The sequence below is a fragment of the Vombatus ursinus genome, unplaced genomic scaffold, assembly GCF_900497805.2.
Source record: "Vombatus ursinus unplaced genomic scaffold, bare-nosed wombat genome assembly UNPS02012515.1, whole genome shotgun sequence".
Taxonomy (NCBI): domain Eukaryota; kingdom Metazoa; phylum Chordata; class Mammalia; order Diprotodontia; family Vombatidae; genus Vombatus; species Vombatus ursinus.
In genome coordinates this window covers 2264827-2278866 of record NW_020952293.1, presented here as the reverse complement: position 1 = coordinate 2278866, position 14040 = coordinate 2264827, and the positions used below count along the sequence as shown (strand labels likewise).

At 40.3% G+C, this 14040-nt stretch overlaps 1 protein-coding gene across 8 annotated transcripts in view; it reads left to right on the top strand.

Annotated features, from left to right (window-relative positions):
• Positions 1 to 14040, top strand: part of IL34 (interleukin 34) — a 61174-nt gene that overhangs the window by 29798 nt on the left and 17336 nt on the right. For 6 of the 8 annotated variants that reach the window (XM_027857916.1, XM_027857919.1, XM_027857922.1 and 3 more), the window contains one exon: positions 11165 to 11633. In XM_027857916.1, the coding sequence (XP_027713717.1) occupies positions 11606 to 11633 (28 nt within the window). In that variant the 5' untranslated portion in view covers positions 11165 to 11605. The remainder of the gene's footprint in view (positions 1 to 11164; positions 11634 to 14040) is intronic. The other 2 variants (XM_027857920.1, XM_027857921.1) reach the window with 1 other exon arrangement.

Below are 14040 nucleotides of genomic sequence, written 5' to 3'. Positions count from 1 at the left end.
GAACTCACTATAGGCAGCTAGACTGGTTTACAACTTAACTGACTGCCCTACTCATTCATAGGCCTAGAGGTATAACTGATTGTTTCACTCAATCACAAGATGTTTCTTATGTGACATCATCTGCTTTCTTGCAAACGCTCGAGCCCTATAATACTTTCAAATTAACTCATAGCTTATTCACACATTATGATAGTTTGTAGGAAAATTCCTTAGTCTCTATTTTGCTCTGATTAATTCAATTGAGGTATCTGAGTCTTCTGTGATTACATTACTTGAGATAGGGGTAGGACCCTATATTCATTTTATGGAGGCAGTATGCTATAGTGGAAGCAATATTGGCTCCAAAGTAAGAGAATCTGAGTTCAAATCCTGCCTGTGATGTTTCCTATCTCTATGACTTTGGGCAAGTTACTCAACTTTCCCAGGCCTCTGTTTATTCATCTTAAACTTAATGTTTTGGACCAGATGGCCTTGGAGGTCCCTTCTAGTGCTGTATCTCTGATACTATGATAATTTCCACTCCATCAATCAGTTCTTGCTTATTTGTGAGAATCAGATGCAGAAGGTAATTTTCCCCTGTTGATTTCTCCTTCTTTTGAAGGATGAAATTATCATTAAGACAAGTCAGGAAACTATTGGCTACTCCAGCTTTGGCAGAAACAGAGCTCAAGAAGATGTTTAGCTAACTGGACTTTCCCATTACTGTTATTGTTATGCCGGGGTGGCACGCTTGTGATCTGTTTCCCAGACTTCTAATTTTTCTTTTTGGAGGGGAGGATGAGAGAGGTCTGCAGTGAACTCCTATGACAACATAATTTGTCTTTCTGCCTCCATTGATCTTTACCCAAATATTGTCCACACCATGGCGCTCCCCATCCCCTCAGCCTGGTTTCTGGATTTCCTTACCCAAGTATATTTTCTTAATGTACAGTGGTAATGATACTGTACTTCCTTTTATCTATGTTGTTTCTTTTGAATGAGATATCATTTCAGTGCAGTATTCCAGTCATAGTCTCATCTCGTTAAGTCTCAATAATAACTATGATGTCAGCATTGACTTATTATGTCAAAAACTGTACTTCACCTTGTTCCCCCCCCCAGAGTGTGCATTTGTGTAAGGACATCTGAGGCCTTAGGCTTTATTATTGATTTTTCTCTTGGATTTTGTCTTTTGTAAACTTCTGAATGTCTCTCTTGCTATTCTTTTATACTGTATTTACTTTCTGTGATAGCTAACTTGGTCATTCAGTAAATAAATATGTGTTAAACATCTACAGTGGACCATGTGCTGTGCTAAACTTTGGAGATACAAAAGAAAACAAGGCAGTTCCTGTTGTCAGGGAGTTCCCAGTGTAATGGGGGAGGCAACATGTAAACAACTATGTATAAACAAGATCTATAAAGGAAAAATTGGAGATAATTGCAGAAAGATGGTGTTGATATTAATTAATGGGGATCAGGAAGAGCTTCTTGTAGAAAGTAGGATTTTAGTTGGGATTTGAAGGAAGCCAGGGAAGCCAGGAAGCAAAAATGAGTCGGGAGAGAATCCCAGGATTGCCAATGAAAAGTCTTAAGAGTTGGGAGGTGGAATTGGGAATGGTCAGTGTCACTGGGGAAGGAGGAAAGTATGAGAAAATTGGAAAGGTGGGTGGGTGGGGGTGAGGAGAAGGTTATGAAGGATTTTAAAGGCCAATGAAAGGATTTTCTATTTGATCCTGAAGGTAATAGGGAGCCATGGGAATTTGTTGAACAGAGCGTGCGTGTGTGTGTGTGTGTGTTTTACATGGTCAGACCTGTACTTTGGGAAGATAATTTTGACAGCTGAGTAGACGATGGGTTGAAGTGGGGATAGACTTGTTGTAGGGATGCCAACTAGCAGGCTATTGTAATAGTCAGAGGGTGAGGTGATGAAGGCCTGCACCAGAGTGGTGGAATGTCAGAGGACTGGAGGGGATATATGCAAGAGATGTCACTGAGATAAAATCAAGGGGCTTTGGCAACAGATTGGAGATTGGGGGGGAGGGTGAGAATCAGGTGTCAAGGGCTCAGATACTGAGCCTGGATGACTGGGAGGATGGTGGTGCCCTCAATAGTAATAAGGAAGTTTGGAAGAAGAGAAGGTTTTGGGGGAAAGAGAGTTTAGTTTTGGACATATTGAGTTTAAGATAATTAGAGGACATCCAGTTTGAGATGTCCAACAGGTAATCAGAGATGGGGGAGGGGAGAAGAAGAAATTCTTAGCGAATAGCCTAAATTGTCTTTGTGAAATATTAGACGAGGTTCTTAGCTCAGAAGGTGGGGGAGGAGCTACGGGAGGTTTGAGGAGGAATAAAAAGGTTTGTGGTGAGATAGTGAGTCATTTAGAGAAGGATAAGCAGATTGCCTTGCTTTAATAAGGGCCCATTTGAGATTAGGTAACATAAATTTGTGGTGGATCCAGTCAGCATGGTTTCATGATTTTTTCTAGCTTCTTTTGGTGACCTGTTAGTAGGAGTAGAGGGAGTGGACGATGTGAATAATCCAGGCTTGAGACTTGGCAGGACAAGATTGGTGATAAGGGGACAAGGGACTCAAAAAAAAGTAGACAGTGTAGAGTTGAGCTCTAAGGGGTCCAGATGAGGAAGAGAGGAGATTGTAGCCGGTATAGAGGTGATGGTTTGGGAAAGAATTAAGAAGTGAAGGGATTGGAGGTTATAGTGAGGACGAAGGGAAGGATCTGGGGTTGTAAGGTGAAAGGAGAGGTAGAATAATAGAAGAACGGGATTGGATAAGGACATTTCAGAGTTCATAAACATGGAAGTGGGGTATTTGTGGGTGACGGCAAGATTAAAGATGCTATGACTGTGTGTGTAGATGAAGTGGAGTGGGAGGGTAGGTCATGGGAAGCGAATGACTTGAAGAGAACTGGAAGGTTAGGGTTTTTTAAGGAGGATTGAAGTCATCTAGCATGAGGGCAGGAGTGAGCCAGGTACTGAACTTGTTGAGGAAAGAAGGGGAATATCGCAGAGGCCAGTACGCAACTTATTACTAGAGTTATGATTGGGTGGTAGATATGGAGTGAGTGAACCTCCCAAGAGGAGAAGTTGAAGGTAAGCTTGGAAGGGGGAACAAGGAGTGCTCCAACTGCCGTACCTTGACCAGTGGGTCAGGGGGTAGGGGTGGAGGACAGGGAATGAATGGAAGTGTAACCAGTGCTGGCCAGGGAGGTCATGTCATTAGGAGGGAGCCAGATGGAAAGGAAAAGGTGAAAGATCAAAGAAAATTTGTCACCAATGGAGCATCATTCCAGAGAGCATAGGGAAGTAGGTGGCATTAGAGTGGGATATAAAGGAGGGATAGGGCTGGACTAGAGGCCACAGTGGCGTGCTGGAGCCAGCTTGACAATCTAGAGCTGATTGGTAAATTTTCAGCTTGAGCATTTATACCTTGGAAATGAGCAAATGTTACAAATCAGGGCTTGATTTATTGTTTTGTTGATTGTTTTGACTTAAGAAACTGATGGAGAAGATGTTAATAATGCAAATTAAACTTAAAACTGTGCCATAGGAATTCCCCCCCCCCCCCCCCCAACTTGTTGTGAAAAATTCATACACATACCCCTGGTTGAGTGGGATGGCAATAAGGGTGTGGTCAATGGAGGATGGAGAAGAGGCTTTAAATTATCCGCAGGCAGGTTTTTCCTTCCCTCTTCGCTTTCGGTTTAAAGACTTTTTAAAATTAGTTTTCAGGAAACAAAGCAAATATATTCTTGAGAAAATCTTAAATAATATTTGTTACTTTAATATCATTTCTATTTGTGAATATATCCCTTTTCTTTCCCCTTCCTCTACTAAGTAAACTGTTCCTTATAGCGAAGGAAAAAAAAGGCAGGGATGGGGAGGAGTTCAGCAAAACTAACCAATACATCAATTGCCTGATAGTACATGCATGGGATATTTTATATCCATAGTAATGCCATCTCTGTAACATAGGGAGTGAGGAGCATTTTCTCATTTCTTCTTTGGGGCCATGCATAGTCATAATTATGCAATATTCCCTTTCAAGGGTTTGTTTTATTATTGTTCTTTCCATTTACATTGTTGTGAATTGTATAGTGAATTGTATTTTCCTGACTCTGCTTATTTTACTCCGAACTTATTTATATGTAAGTCTTCCCATACTTTTCTAAATTTTTATATTCATTTTTTCTTAGAGGAGATAATATTCCATTGGATTCATTTTACTCAATTTGTTTTAGCCATTTGCCAGTTGGTATGAATCTACTTTGTTTCCAGTTCTTTGATACCACAGAAATGCTATTTTGAGTATTTTGGGGGTACGTGAGACTTTTCTTTCTGTCCTTAAACTGTTTGGAGATGGATGTCTGGATCAAATGGTATGGATAGCATAATTCCAAATTGCTTTCCAGACTGGTCAGATCAATTCATAACTCCACCAAGAATGTATTAGTATGCTTGTTTTTATGCAATTCCTCCAACATTGACTATTACCATCTTTTGCCTTTTTTGGCCAGTTTGCTGGGGGTGAGGTGTGACCTCAGAGTTTTGATTGTTATTGCTTTTATTATTAGCAATTTGGAACAGTCTTTCAAATTGTTAATAGTTTGCAGATCCTCTTTTGAGAACTGTTCATAACCTTTGGTCTTTGGTTGTGGTCTTATGTATTTGTTAGTTATTAATATATTTTGGATGGCAGATCCTTATCAGAGATATTTGCTGAAAAGATTTTTTTTTCTGAATCAGTTCCTTCCCTTCTTAGCCTAGTTGCACTGATTTTGTTAGTATAAAAGCTTTCATTTCATTCTCTCATTTATTTTTTAAAATATATCTTCAATTATAAAAAATTTTGAATTCCAAATTCTCTCTCTTTCCCACCCCCTCCCCAACACACTGAGAAAGTAAGCAATATGTTATCAATTATACGTGTGAAATCACACAAAACATATTTCCATAGTAGCCATAATTTTTTAAAGTAAGAAAAATAAAGTGAGAAAATTATACATCAGTTTTCTCTTGGGAGAGGGATAGCATTTTTTCATCATGAGTCCTTTGGACTTATCTTAGATCATTTATTGATCAGAGTAGCCAAGTTTTGTAAAGTTGATAATCATTACAACATTGGTGTTACTGTGTAAAATGATCTCCTGGCTCCTCTCACTTCACTTAGCATCAGTTCATACAGGTCTTGCCATGTTTTTCTGAAATCACCCTGCCTCGTCATTTCCCACAGCACAGTAGTGCTCCATCACAATCATATGTCACAACTTGTTCAGCCATTCCCCAGTTAATGAGCATTGTCTCAATTTCCAATTGTTTGTCACCACAAAATGAGCTGCTGTAAATATTTTTGTACATATAGGTCTTTTTCTTTTTGCTTTGATCTCTTTGGGATATAGACCTAGTAGTGGTATTGCTGGATCAAAGGATATGCACAGTTATAGTGTCCTTTGGGCCTAGTTCCAAATTGTTTTCTGGAATGGTTGGACTAGTTCACAACTCTAACGAACAGCTCATTAGTGTGTACCTGTTTTTCCATAGCCACTCCATATCCACTCCAGTATTTGTCATTTCTGATAGGTACAAGGTAGTACCTCAAGAGTTATTTTAATTTGCCTTTCTCTGATGAATAATAATTTAGAACATTTTTATGTGACTATAGATAACTTTGATTTCTTATTCTGAAAACTGCCTGTTCATATCCTCTGACCATTTATGAATTGGCAAATGGCACCTATTTTTATAGATTTGACTTAGTTCTATACTTGATACAGAGAAATGAAGCCTTTATCAGAAAAACTTGCTGTGTAAATTTTTAAAAAATGACTTTATTGTCTATAGTTCCTTTTTAGCAAAATGTAGTTTCCTTGATTATGCCTTTTATTTAGATTTATTTTTAATTAGATTCATTTTTGCTTTCGCTTTGTCTAAGATCATGAATGCTACCCTGCCTTTTTTTAGTTCAGCTGAAGCATAATAGATTCTGCACCAGCCCTTTTCTAAACTCTGTGTTTTTTAAAAAATTTGGATAGAATGATTATTTTTATTATATTGGCTCAACCTATCCATGAACCATTAATATTTCTCCAGTTGTTTAGATTTGTCTTTATTTATGTGAAAAGTGTTTCGTAATTGTGTTCATATAGTTCCTAGGTGTGTTTTGTTAGGTGGACTTCCCAATATTTTATTTTATATTTTTAAAATAATGTTTTTTTCCAACTACATGCAATGATAGTTATCAATATTCATTCTTTTATAAGATTTTGAGCTCCAAACTTTCCTTCCTCCGTCCTTCTCTCCCTTCCTCTTCTCCGCTAAGATAGCAACCAATCTGATATAGGCTATACATGTGGAGTCATGACAAACATATTTCCATGTTAATCATTCCATGAAAGGAGTCAGAACAAAAAGTAAAAACCATGAGAAAGAAAAAACAAAAGTGAATATAGTATGCCTCAATCTGCATTCAGACTCCATAGTTCTTTCTCTGGATGTGGATAGCATTTTCTATCGTGAGTCTTTTGGAGTTGTTTTGGATCATCGTATTGCTGTGAAGAGCTAAGTCTGTCATAGTTGATCATTGTACAATGTTGCTGTTACTGTGTATGAAGTTCTCCTGGTTCTGCTCACTTCTGTGTGTGTCTTTCTGTATCAAGTGTGTCTCTTATAAACAACATATTGTTGGTTCCTGGTTTCTAATCCATTCTGTTATCTGCTTCCATTTTATGGGTGACCTCATCCCATTCACATCCACAGTTATGATTCCTAATTCTATATTTTTCTCCATCCAATTTTTTCCTGTTTCTCTTCCTCCTCTTGTCTCTCTCTTGTTATCCTGTCCCTCCTCAAAAATATTTTGCTTCTAACCACTGCCTCCTTTAATCTGTTCTCCTTTTTATCATTCTCTCTTTCTCCCATTCTGTATCCCCTTCCTGTCCTGTTTCCCTATTGGGTAAGTTACATTTCTATACACAACTGAGAGTGTATATATATATTATTCCCTCATTGAACCAATTCTAATGAGAGGTTCTGTGAGGTTCAGGCATTGCCCCTGCATTTCCCCCTCCTCCATAAAAGCTCTTCCTCTTATGTATCTCTTTCATGTGGGAAAATTTTCCCCATTCTACCTCTCCCTTCCCCCTTCTTCCAGCGCATCTCTCTTTCTCCCTCCTTCATTTTTTTCAGGTATCATTCAAACATAATCGACTCAAATCAATTCCTTCTGTCTATGTAAACTCCTCCTAACTGCCCTAATGTTAAAGGTCGTATGAGTTACATGTAGCATCTTCCCATATAGGAATGTAAACAGATTAACTTTATTGAGACCCTTATGATTACTCTTTCTTGTTTACCTTTCTGTGCTTCTTGAGTCTTATATGTAAAGGTTGAATTTTCTATTCAGTCTTTTCATCAGGGATGCTTGAAAGTCTTCTACTTCATTAAATATCCATTTCTTCCAAAGAATTATACTCAATTTTTCTTGGTCTTTGATTTTTGGTTGTAATCCTAGCTCCTTTGCCTTCTGGAATATCATATTCTAAACCTTATGCTCCTTTAATGTAGAAGCTGCTAAATTTTGTGTAATCCCGACTGGGCTCTGTGATATTAGAAGTGTTTCTTTCTGGCTGCTTGAAGTATTATTTTCTCTTTGACCTGAGAGCTCTGGAATCAGGCTCTAATATTGTTGGGAGTTTTCATTTTAGAATCTCTTTTAGGAGGTAATTGGTAGATTCTTTCAATTCCCACTTTACCCTATGGATCTAAGATATTCAGGCAGTTTTCCTTGACAATTTCTTGAAATATAACGTCTAGTTCTTTCTTTGATCATGGCTTTCAGTTGGTCCGATAATTCTTAAATTATCTCCCCTTGATCTGTTTTCTGAGTTAGTTGTTTTTGAATTGAGATATTTCATACTTCTATTTTTTTCATTCTTTTGACTTTGTTTTATTGTTCCTTGATATCTCATGGAATAGTGAGCTTCCAGTCTCCAACTGGAAGTTTTAAGAAATTACTTTTTCAATGAGATGTTATGCCTCTTTTTCCCTTTGACCAATTCTGTTTTTAAAGGTGTATTTTCTTCAGTGAAATTTTGTGCTTCTTTTACCAAGCTGTTAATTCCCTTTTCATAATTTTCTTGCATCACTCTCACTTCTTTTCCCAATTTTTCCTCTACCACTCTTATCTCTTTTTGTAATTCTTTGGGGAATTCTTGTTGGGCTTGGGTCCAATTAACATTTTTCTTTGAGGCTTTGTTTGTAGCTGTTTTCACATTATTATCTTCTTCTGAGTTTACATCTTGGTCTTCCCTGATACTATAGTAGCTTTTATGGTCAGACTGTTTTTCAGTTGTTTGCTCGTTTTCCCAGCCCATTTCTTGATTTTGAACTTTATGTTAAAGTTGAGCTCTGCACAACTGGGGGTGGTGATGCACTGTCCCAAACTTTTGGCTTTTTTGTGTTACTGTTTTCAGAGCTAGTCCTGGGGGTCTACAAGTTTTTGATGCTTCTGAGGTGATGTGATCTTGGGAAAAGTATGGTCACTGCTTTCCTGGTCTGTATTCTGGTCTTTACTTAGGAAGGGCCCCTGCTTTCCTGCCGTCACAAACTCTGGCATTCTCTTTGCCTTGGAACTGTGACCAGGGCTCTCTTGTTACTGACCCCAAGTGCTCCTCTCCACCCTAGAACTGGGACTCAGACTTGCACATGGGCAATAGAGTTGCCTAGTTCCAGCACAGGGTCCCCTGTAATCTCTTTCTGACCAGTTGTCCAACACCCTGTCTCTGGGCTGAGAGCTCTCAAAGCTGCTCCTCCTGAACCGGCTGCCACAGATGTCACAAACTTTTGCCAACCTCCTAAGTTTTCTTAGGCTGGAAAAATGTCTCACCCAGACCTTTGGAGCAGCAGATCAGAATTTGGTTTGAAACATTATTTTAAAGTTGTTTGGAGGGGGATGGTGAGAGAGTTCAACTTGGGTTGCTGCTAATCTACCATGTTTGCGAAAGCTTTTCAATTCCATAAAATTGAAGTTACCTGTTTTATCTTTTGTGATTGTCTCTGCCCCTTGTTTAGCTCCTAGTCACAGCTGTGAAAGGTACTTCATTGGGTTTTTTTTTCCCATTTGTTTCATGGTGTGACCTTTAATATTCAGGTCATATGTCTGATTTAAGCTTATTGCCATATATGGTATAAGGTGATGGTTTAAACCTATTTCAAGGCAAATATATTCTTACTAGCCCTAGTTAGGTTCATTATATATCTGACTTGATAGCTAGATGGTGCAGTGAATAGAGTGTCTGACATGGAGTCAGGAAGACTCATCTTTCTGAGTTCAAATCCAGCCTTAGACACTTAATAGCTGTGTGACCCTGGGCAAATCACTTAACCCTGTTTGCCTCTGCTTCCTCATCTGTAAAATGAGCTGGAGAAGGAAATGGCAAACCCTTCCAGTATTTTTGCCAAGTCACATGGCATCACAGAGTCGAATATGACTGAAAAAATGACTGAACAACAACATCTCTGACTTAGGACCATCCATTTAGAGTGGGCAGGGCCCTTTGAGGTCATTGAGTTCAACCCTCTCATTTTAAGGCATTGTTCTCCTCATTGGCTTTTTGGACCTCTTTTGCCATTTGGGTTAGGCTATTTTTAAGGCTATTTTCTTCAGTTTTTTTTGGGTCTCCTTTATCAAGCTCTTGACTTGTTTGTCATGATTTTCTTGCATCACTCTCATTTCTCTTCCTAGTTTTTCCTGTACTTCTCTTACTCGCTTCTCAAAATTCTTTTTGAGCTCTTCCGTGGCCTGGGACTGATTCATATTTTTCTTGGAGGCGTTGGATGTAGGAGCTTCGACTTTGTTGTCTTCTTCTGGTTGCGTGTTTTGATCTTCTTTGTCACCAAAGAAAGATTCTATGGTCTGACTTTTTTTGCACAATTTGCTCATGTTCCCAGCCAATTACTTGAGTTTTAAACTCTTTCTTAAGGTAGGGGTCTGCTTCTAGGGTGGAGAATGTGCTGTCCCAAGCTTCAGGGGTTTTGTGCAGCTGTTTTCAGAGATACTTCTAGGGACCTGTAAGTTTTCAGTTTTTCCAAGGTGGTACAATCAAGGGCGATGTGTTTATTCCTTTTCTGGCCTGTGCTCTAGTCTGTGAGTGACCACAAGCACTCTTCTCTGCCTTGGAACTGTGAGGAGGATTCCAGCTTTACCACCCCAGCACTCCTTCTTGCCCCAGGACCACTACCCAGAACTGCGACCCAGATCCAAGCATGCATCCCCCTCATTTTAAAGGAAGCTAAGTGAAATAGTAGACAAAGTGCTGGAGTTAGAGTCAGGAAGACCTGAATTCAAATCTTCCCTCATATACTAGCTGTTGGACCCTGGGTAAATTAATTTCTTACCCTCAGTTTCCTCCTCTGTAAAACTGGGGATAATAATAATAGCACCTACCTCACAGAGTTGTTGGGAGGATCCAATGAGATAACATTTGTTAAAATAATTTGCATACAAAAGGGCTAATTAATGCTAGCTATTATTATTTCATAGATGAGAGAAATTAAGTCACTTGCTATCACTTACTTGTCACTTACTTAGGAAGGGCCCCTGCTTTCCTGCAGGCACAAGCTCTGGATTGTCACACAGCCAGTAAGTGTCAGAGTGGGGACCCTGCAGCCTCAAGGCCACATGTGGCCCTCTAAGTCCTCAAGTGTAGCCTTCGACAGAATCCACAGAACAAATCCCAAACAAATCTCACCTTGGTTTCTTCTCTCTTTACGTCTCTCCCAAGAGACAGCCAGTGGGACATTGCCTAGGCTGCTGGCCCTAGAGAAGGAAGACCCAAGTTCAAATTTGACCTCGAATACTTATTAGCTCTGTGACCCTGGGCAAGTCACTTGAACTCCATTTTCCTCAGTTCCCTAAATTGTTATAAAATGGGGACAATAATAGCATCTACCTTTGCAGGGTTGTTGTAAGGATCAAATGAGACATTGGAAAGTGTCCAACACAGTGCCCAGCACATAGTCACTGCCATACAAATACTCCTTCCCCTTTTTGTCACCATCCTAGAGCACTTTGCAATGTGCTCTGTAAACATTAGGTGCTTTGTGAATATTGTTGCCTGACAGGCCCACTGTTCTTATGTAATGTTTCTTTCCTCTTTTCTCTTCCCCAGAACAGACTTAACACTGAGCAGCTGTGAAAGGAGAAACCTAAAGCCGCCACCATATTTTGATTGGACTCTGGGAGGTTGGAGGGATCCTGTCTTCTCTCCTGGACCAGAACACCAGTTTGCCTGGCTGGGGCCAGCCTTTCCAGCTGGGAGGAAGGCCGAGGGAGAGGATGTGCATCTGGGGCCAAGAGCAGCCCACGCAGATGAGGAGATCAGGGTAGAAGAGGTTCACAGCAGGCCCACGACATTCCCCCTTACCCTGCTGCTTCTGCCCCCCTGACCTTGGTTGGGATCGTTATCTGGCTTCTGCCCCTCTCTCGGCAAGGCTTTGTGCCTGCGCATGAGGAGACTGTAGCCATGTAAGCGAAGCTCTTTTCTTGTTGGCATTCTGGCCACTGCGGGGAGAGGCTGCCTGCGCTCACTGCCTGGACCCAGCTGACCAACATGCCCCGTGGTGGATACCTAAGTCTTTGTGAGTAGGATGGCCTGGGCCCAGAGCCAGTCAAAATTCTGGTTAAGCCAGGGGCCAATAGTAACCGTGGTAACCGTGGCACTCTGGGTTTTTTTTTTTTTTAAACGTGTGAAGTTGAGATACTTAACCCTTGGCCCTGCCCTGGACAGCCTGTGTGTTTTCTGCCTGAGAACCGTCCTTGGCAGAAGCCTCATGTTTGTTGGGGGGGTAGCAATGAAGGCCCAAAGTCTGGGGGTGGGGCATTTCCTGGGATAATGCTTGGGGATGGCTGGAAGGGATTCAATGAGATCAGGAAGCAGCATCTGCCTTCTATTTGGAGAGAAAAATAAAGGAATGAGGTAGGCAGGAAGTGTATTTCTGGTCTCCTTGAGGGTTACTTGTTGAGGGTATCTCTTTTGAAAATTATTATCTTTAAAAAAAAAAAAAAGGAAAGAAAATGATTAGCATTGCCACAGCCTTTAACCTTCCCAAATGCCTTTTTTTTTTTTTTAAAGTATTCCAGTGTTTCACGAAGTCTTTGGGGAAGGCACAGCTGATCGTGAAGACATTCTGGCATATTTAGGACATAGCACATTCTTCCTTTTACTCCATGAAGGAGGACAGAAATAGGGTGTAGCAGTCATGCCTGTATATATTGTTAGGTGGGAAGGTCATTTTTAGCTTTGGTGATAATAAGTAGAATCAAAATAATGATGAGGATTAATAAAGAAGAAGAATGACAGGATAGCAGCTTGTCCCAGGACTGTTTCTATTGGAAACTCCACCGAGCAAGATGAGGAGGAACAATCACAGTGATAACAGGAGCCACAGCCAGTGTTCAGGCAGCATTTGAACATTTGCTGAGCCTCTCTGAATGCCTAGGCAGTAACACCTCAGCCCTGAAGTGATTTGGCATCCCATTTTAGTGAGAATCTCTTTTTCCTGAGTGGCCGTATGGGGTAGTGGATATAGTATTGGAGTGGTATTAGAGTCAGGAACGCTTGGGTTCCAGTGCCAGCCACTGGTATATATTAGTGTATATGACCAGAAGTATGGCACTTAACCTCTCAGTGGTACACCTCCCCCCCCCAAAAAAAAAGAAAATTTCTCAGACTATAGGTTACAGATCAGTTGCTACTCTACCTAAGGGGAGAGGCTTTCTACAACAGGGATTCCCCTCATTGATGATATTGTGGGTCTAGAACCCTCTCCCCTAAAAAAAAAAAACTTTCGCCTCCTATCTAGAGTAGCAATACTGAATGTCACTCCATTTCCATTTTGTAAATCTGGATGCCTTGGGCAAGGTATGCTCATCAGTCTATTTTTAAATATTGTGAAATATTTCAATATTTTAGCAAATGACCCTTTTCCCCCAAAATATGAGGCCAGATGGGGGGTTGGATGTGGAGCAGGGGGGGTCCCTTGAGGGTAGGGAAGCTGAGAGGTCAGGATTGTAAGAGCTGGTGGTGGGAGCCAGTGCTTAGACATTAGCTGTGGCTTCGTAGCTTTCCGAGGGTTGGGGCTATCTGGATAATGAGGCCAGAGTCAAGGGCAGCAGCCGTACTGCCCATGGCTTGTCATTTGCCTTTCAATTTCTTAAGGCAATGACAGTATAGGAAAAGACCTCTAATTAGCAATTGTGTTTTCTGTACCTGCCCAGTGGCATTTCAGGGGCCTTGAGGCAGCATTACATATCAGAAGGCCTGAAAGTGATGGGTGAGCTGCCCTAGTTTCTGGGAAATGTTCATATGTAGGTCATGGATCAATTAGGCAAAAGAATTTATTGAGCCTAGTGTTTACTGGTGACTGGAACCCTGCAGGGTGCTGGGGGTGAGGGAGGGTAGGGACATTTCACAAGCATGGCTGTTGCTCTTCTGGCCTCAGATTTGGGGGATAAAAAGGTTCATTTGCCGAATATTTCAGACTGATGGACATACCTTCCCCTAAAAGTTCTTGAAATAACTCTAAAAGGTTGAATGGTGAATCTGAAAGATCAGTGTTTGACAAACTTTTAGAAAATAAAAATTGGGAAACGAATTAATCATTTAACAAATAAACTTGAGAAAATTGAGAGTTTGGTAGGAAAGGGATTTGGACCCATACCACATATCCCACTGAATTCCAGCTGAATGAGAGACTTAAACATTAAAAAAAAAACCAAAAACAAATCTGGGAACAAATAAAATTAATTTATCCCATTTATCCCAGTTATAAGGGGAATTGATATTTTTCTATTCTTGATTACATTAAAATTGCACTTTTCTGGGTAATAAACTGAAATTAAAGAGCAAAATGGTGGATCGGGGAAACTATGACAGACTAAAAACTTGACATCTAAAATTAGGAGCATTAAATGATCTGTGCCTTAAGGCATAAGGAGAATTTGGATAGAGGGAAAAGCAGTAAGGATATTGAAGCGTGGTAGAAG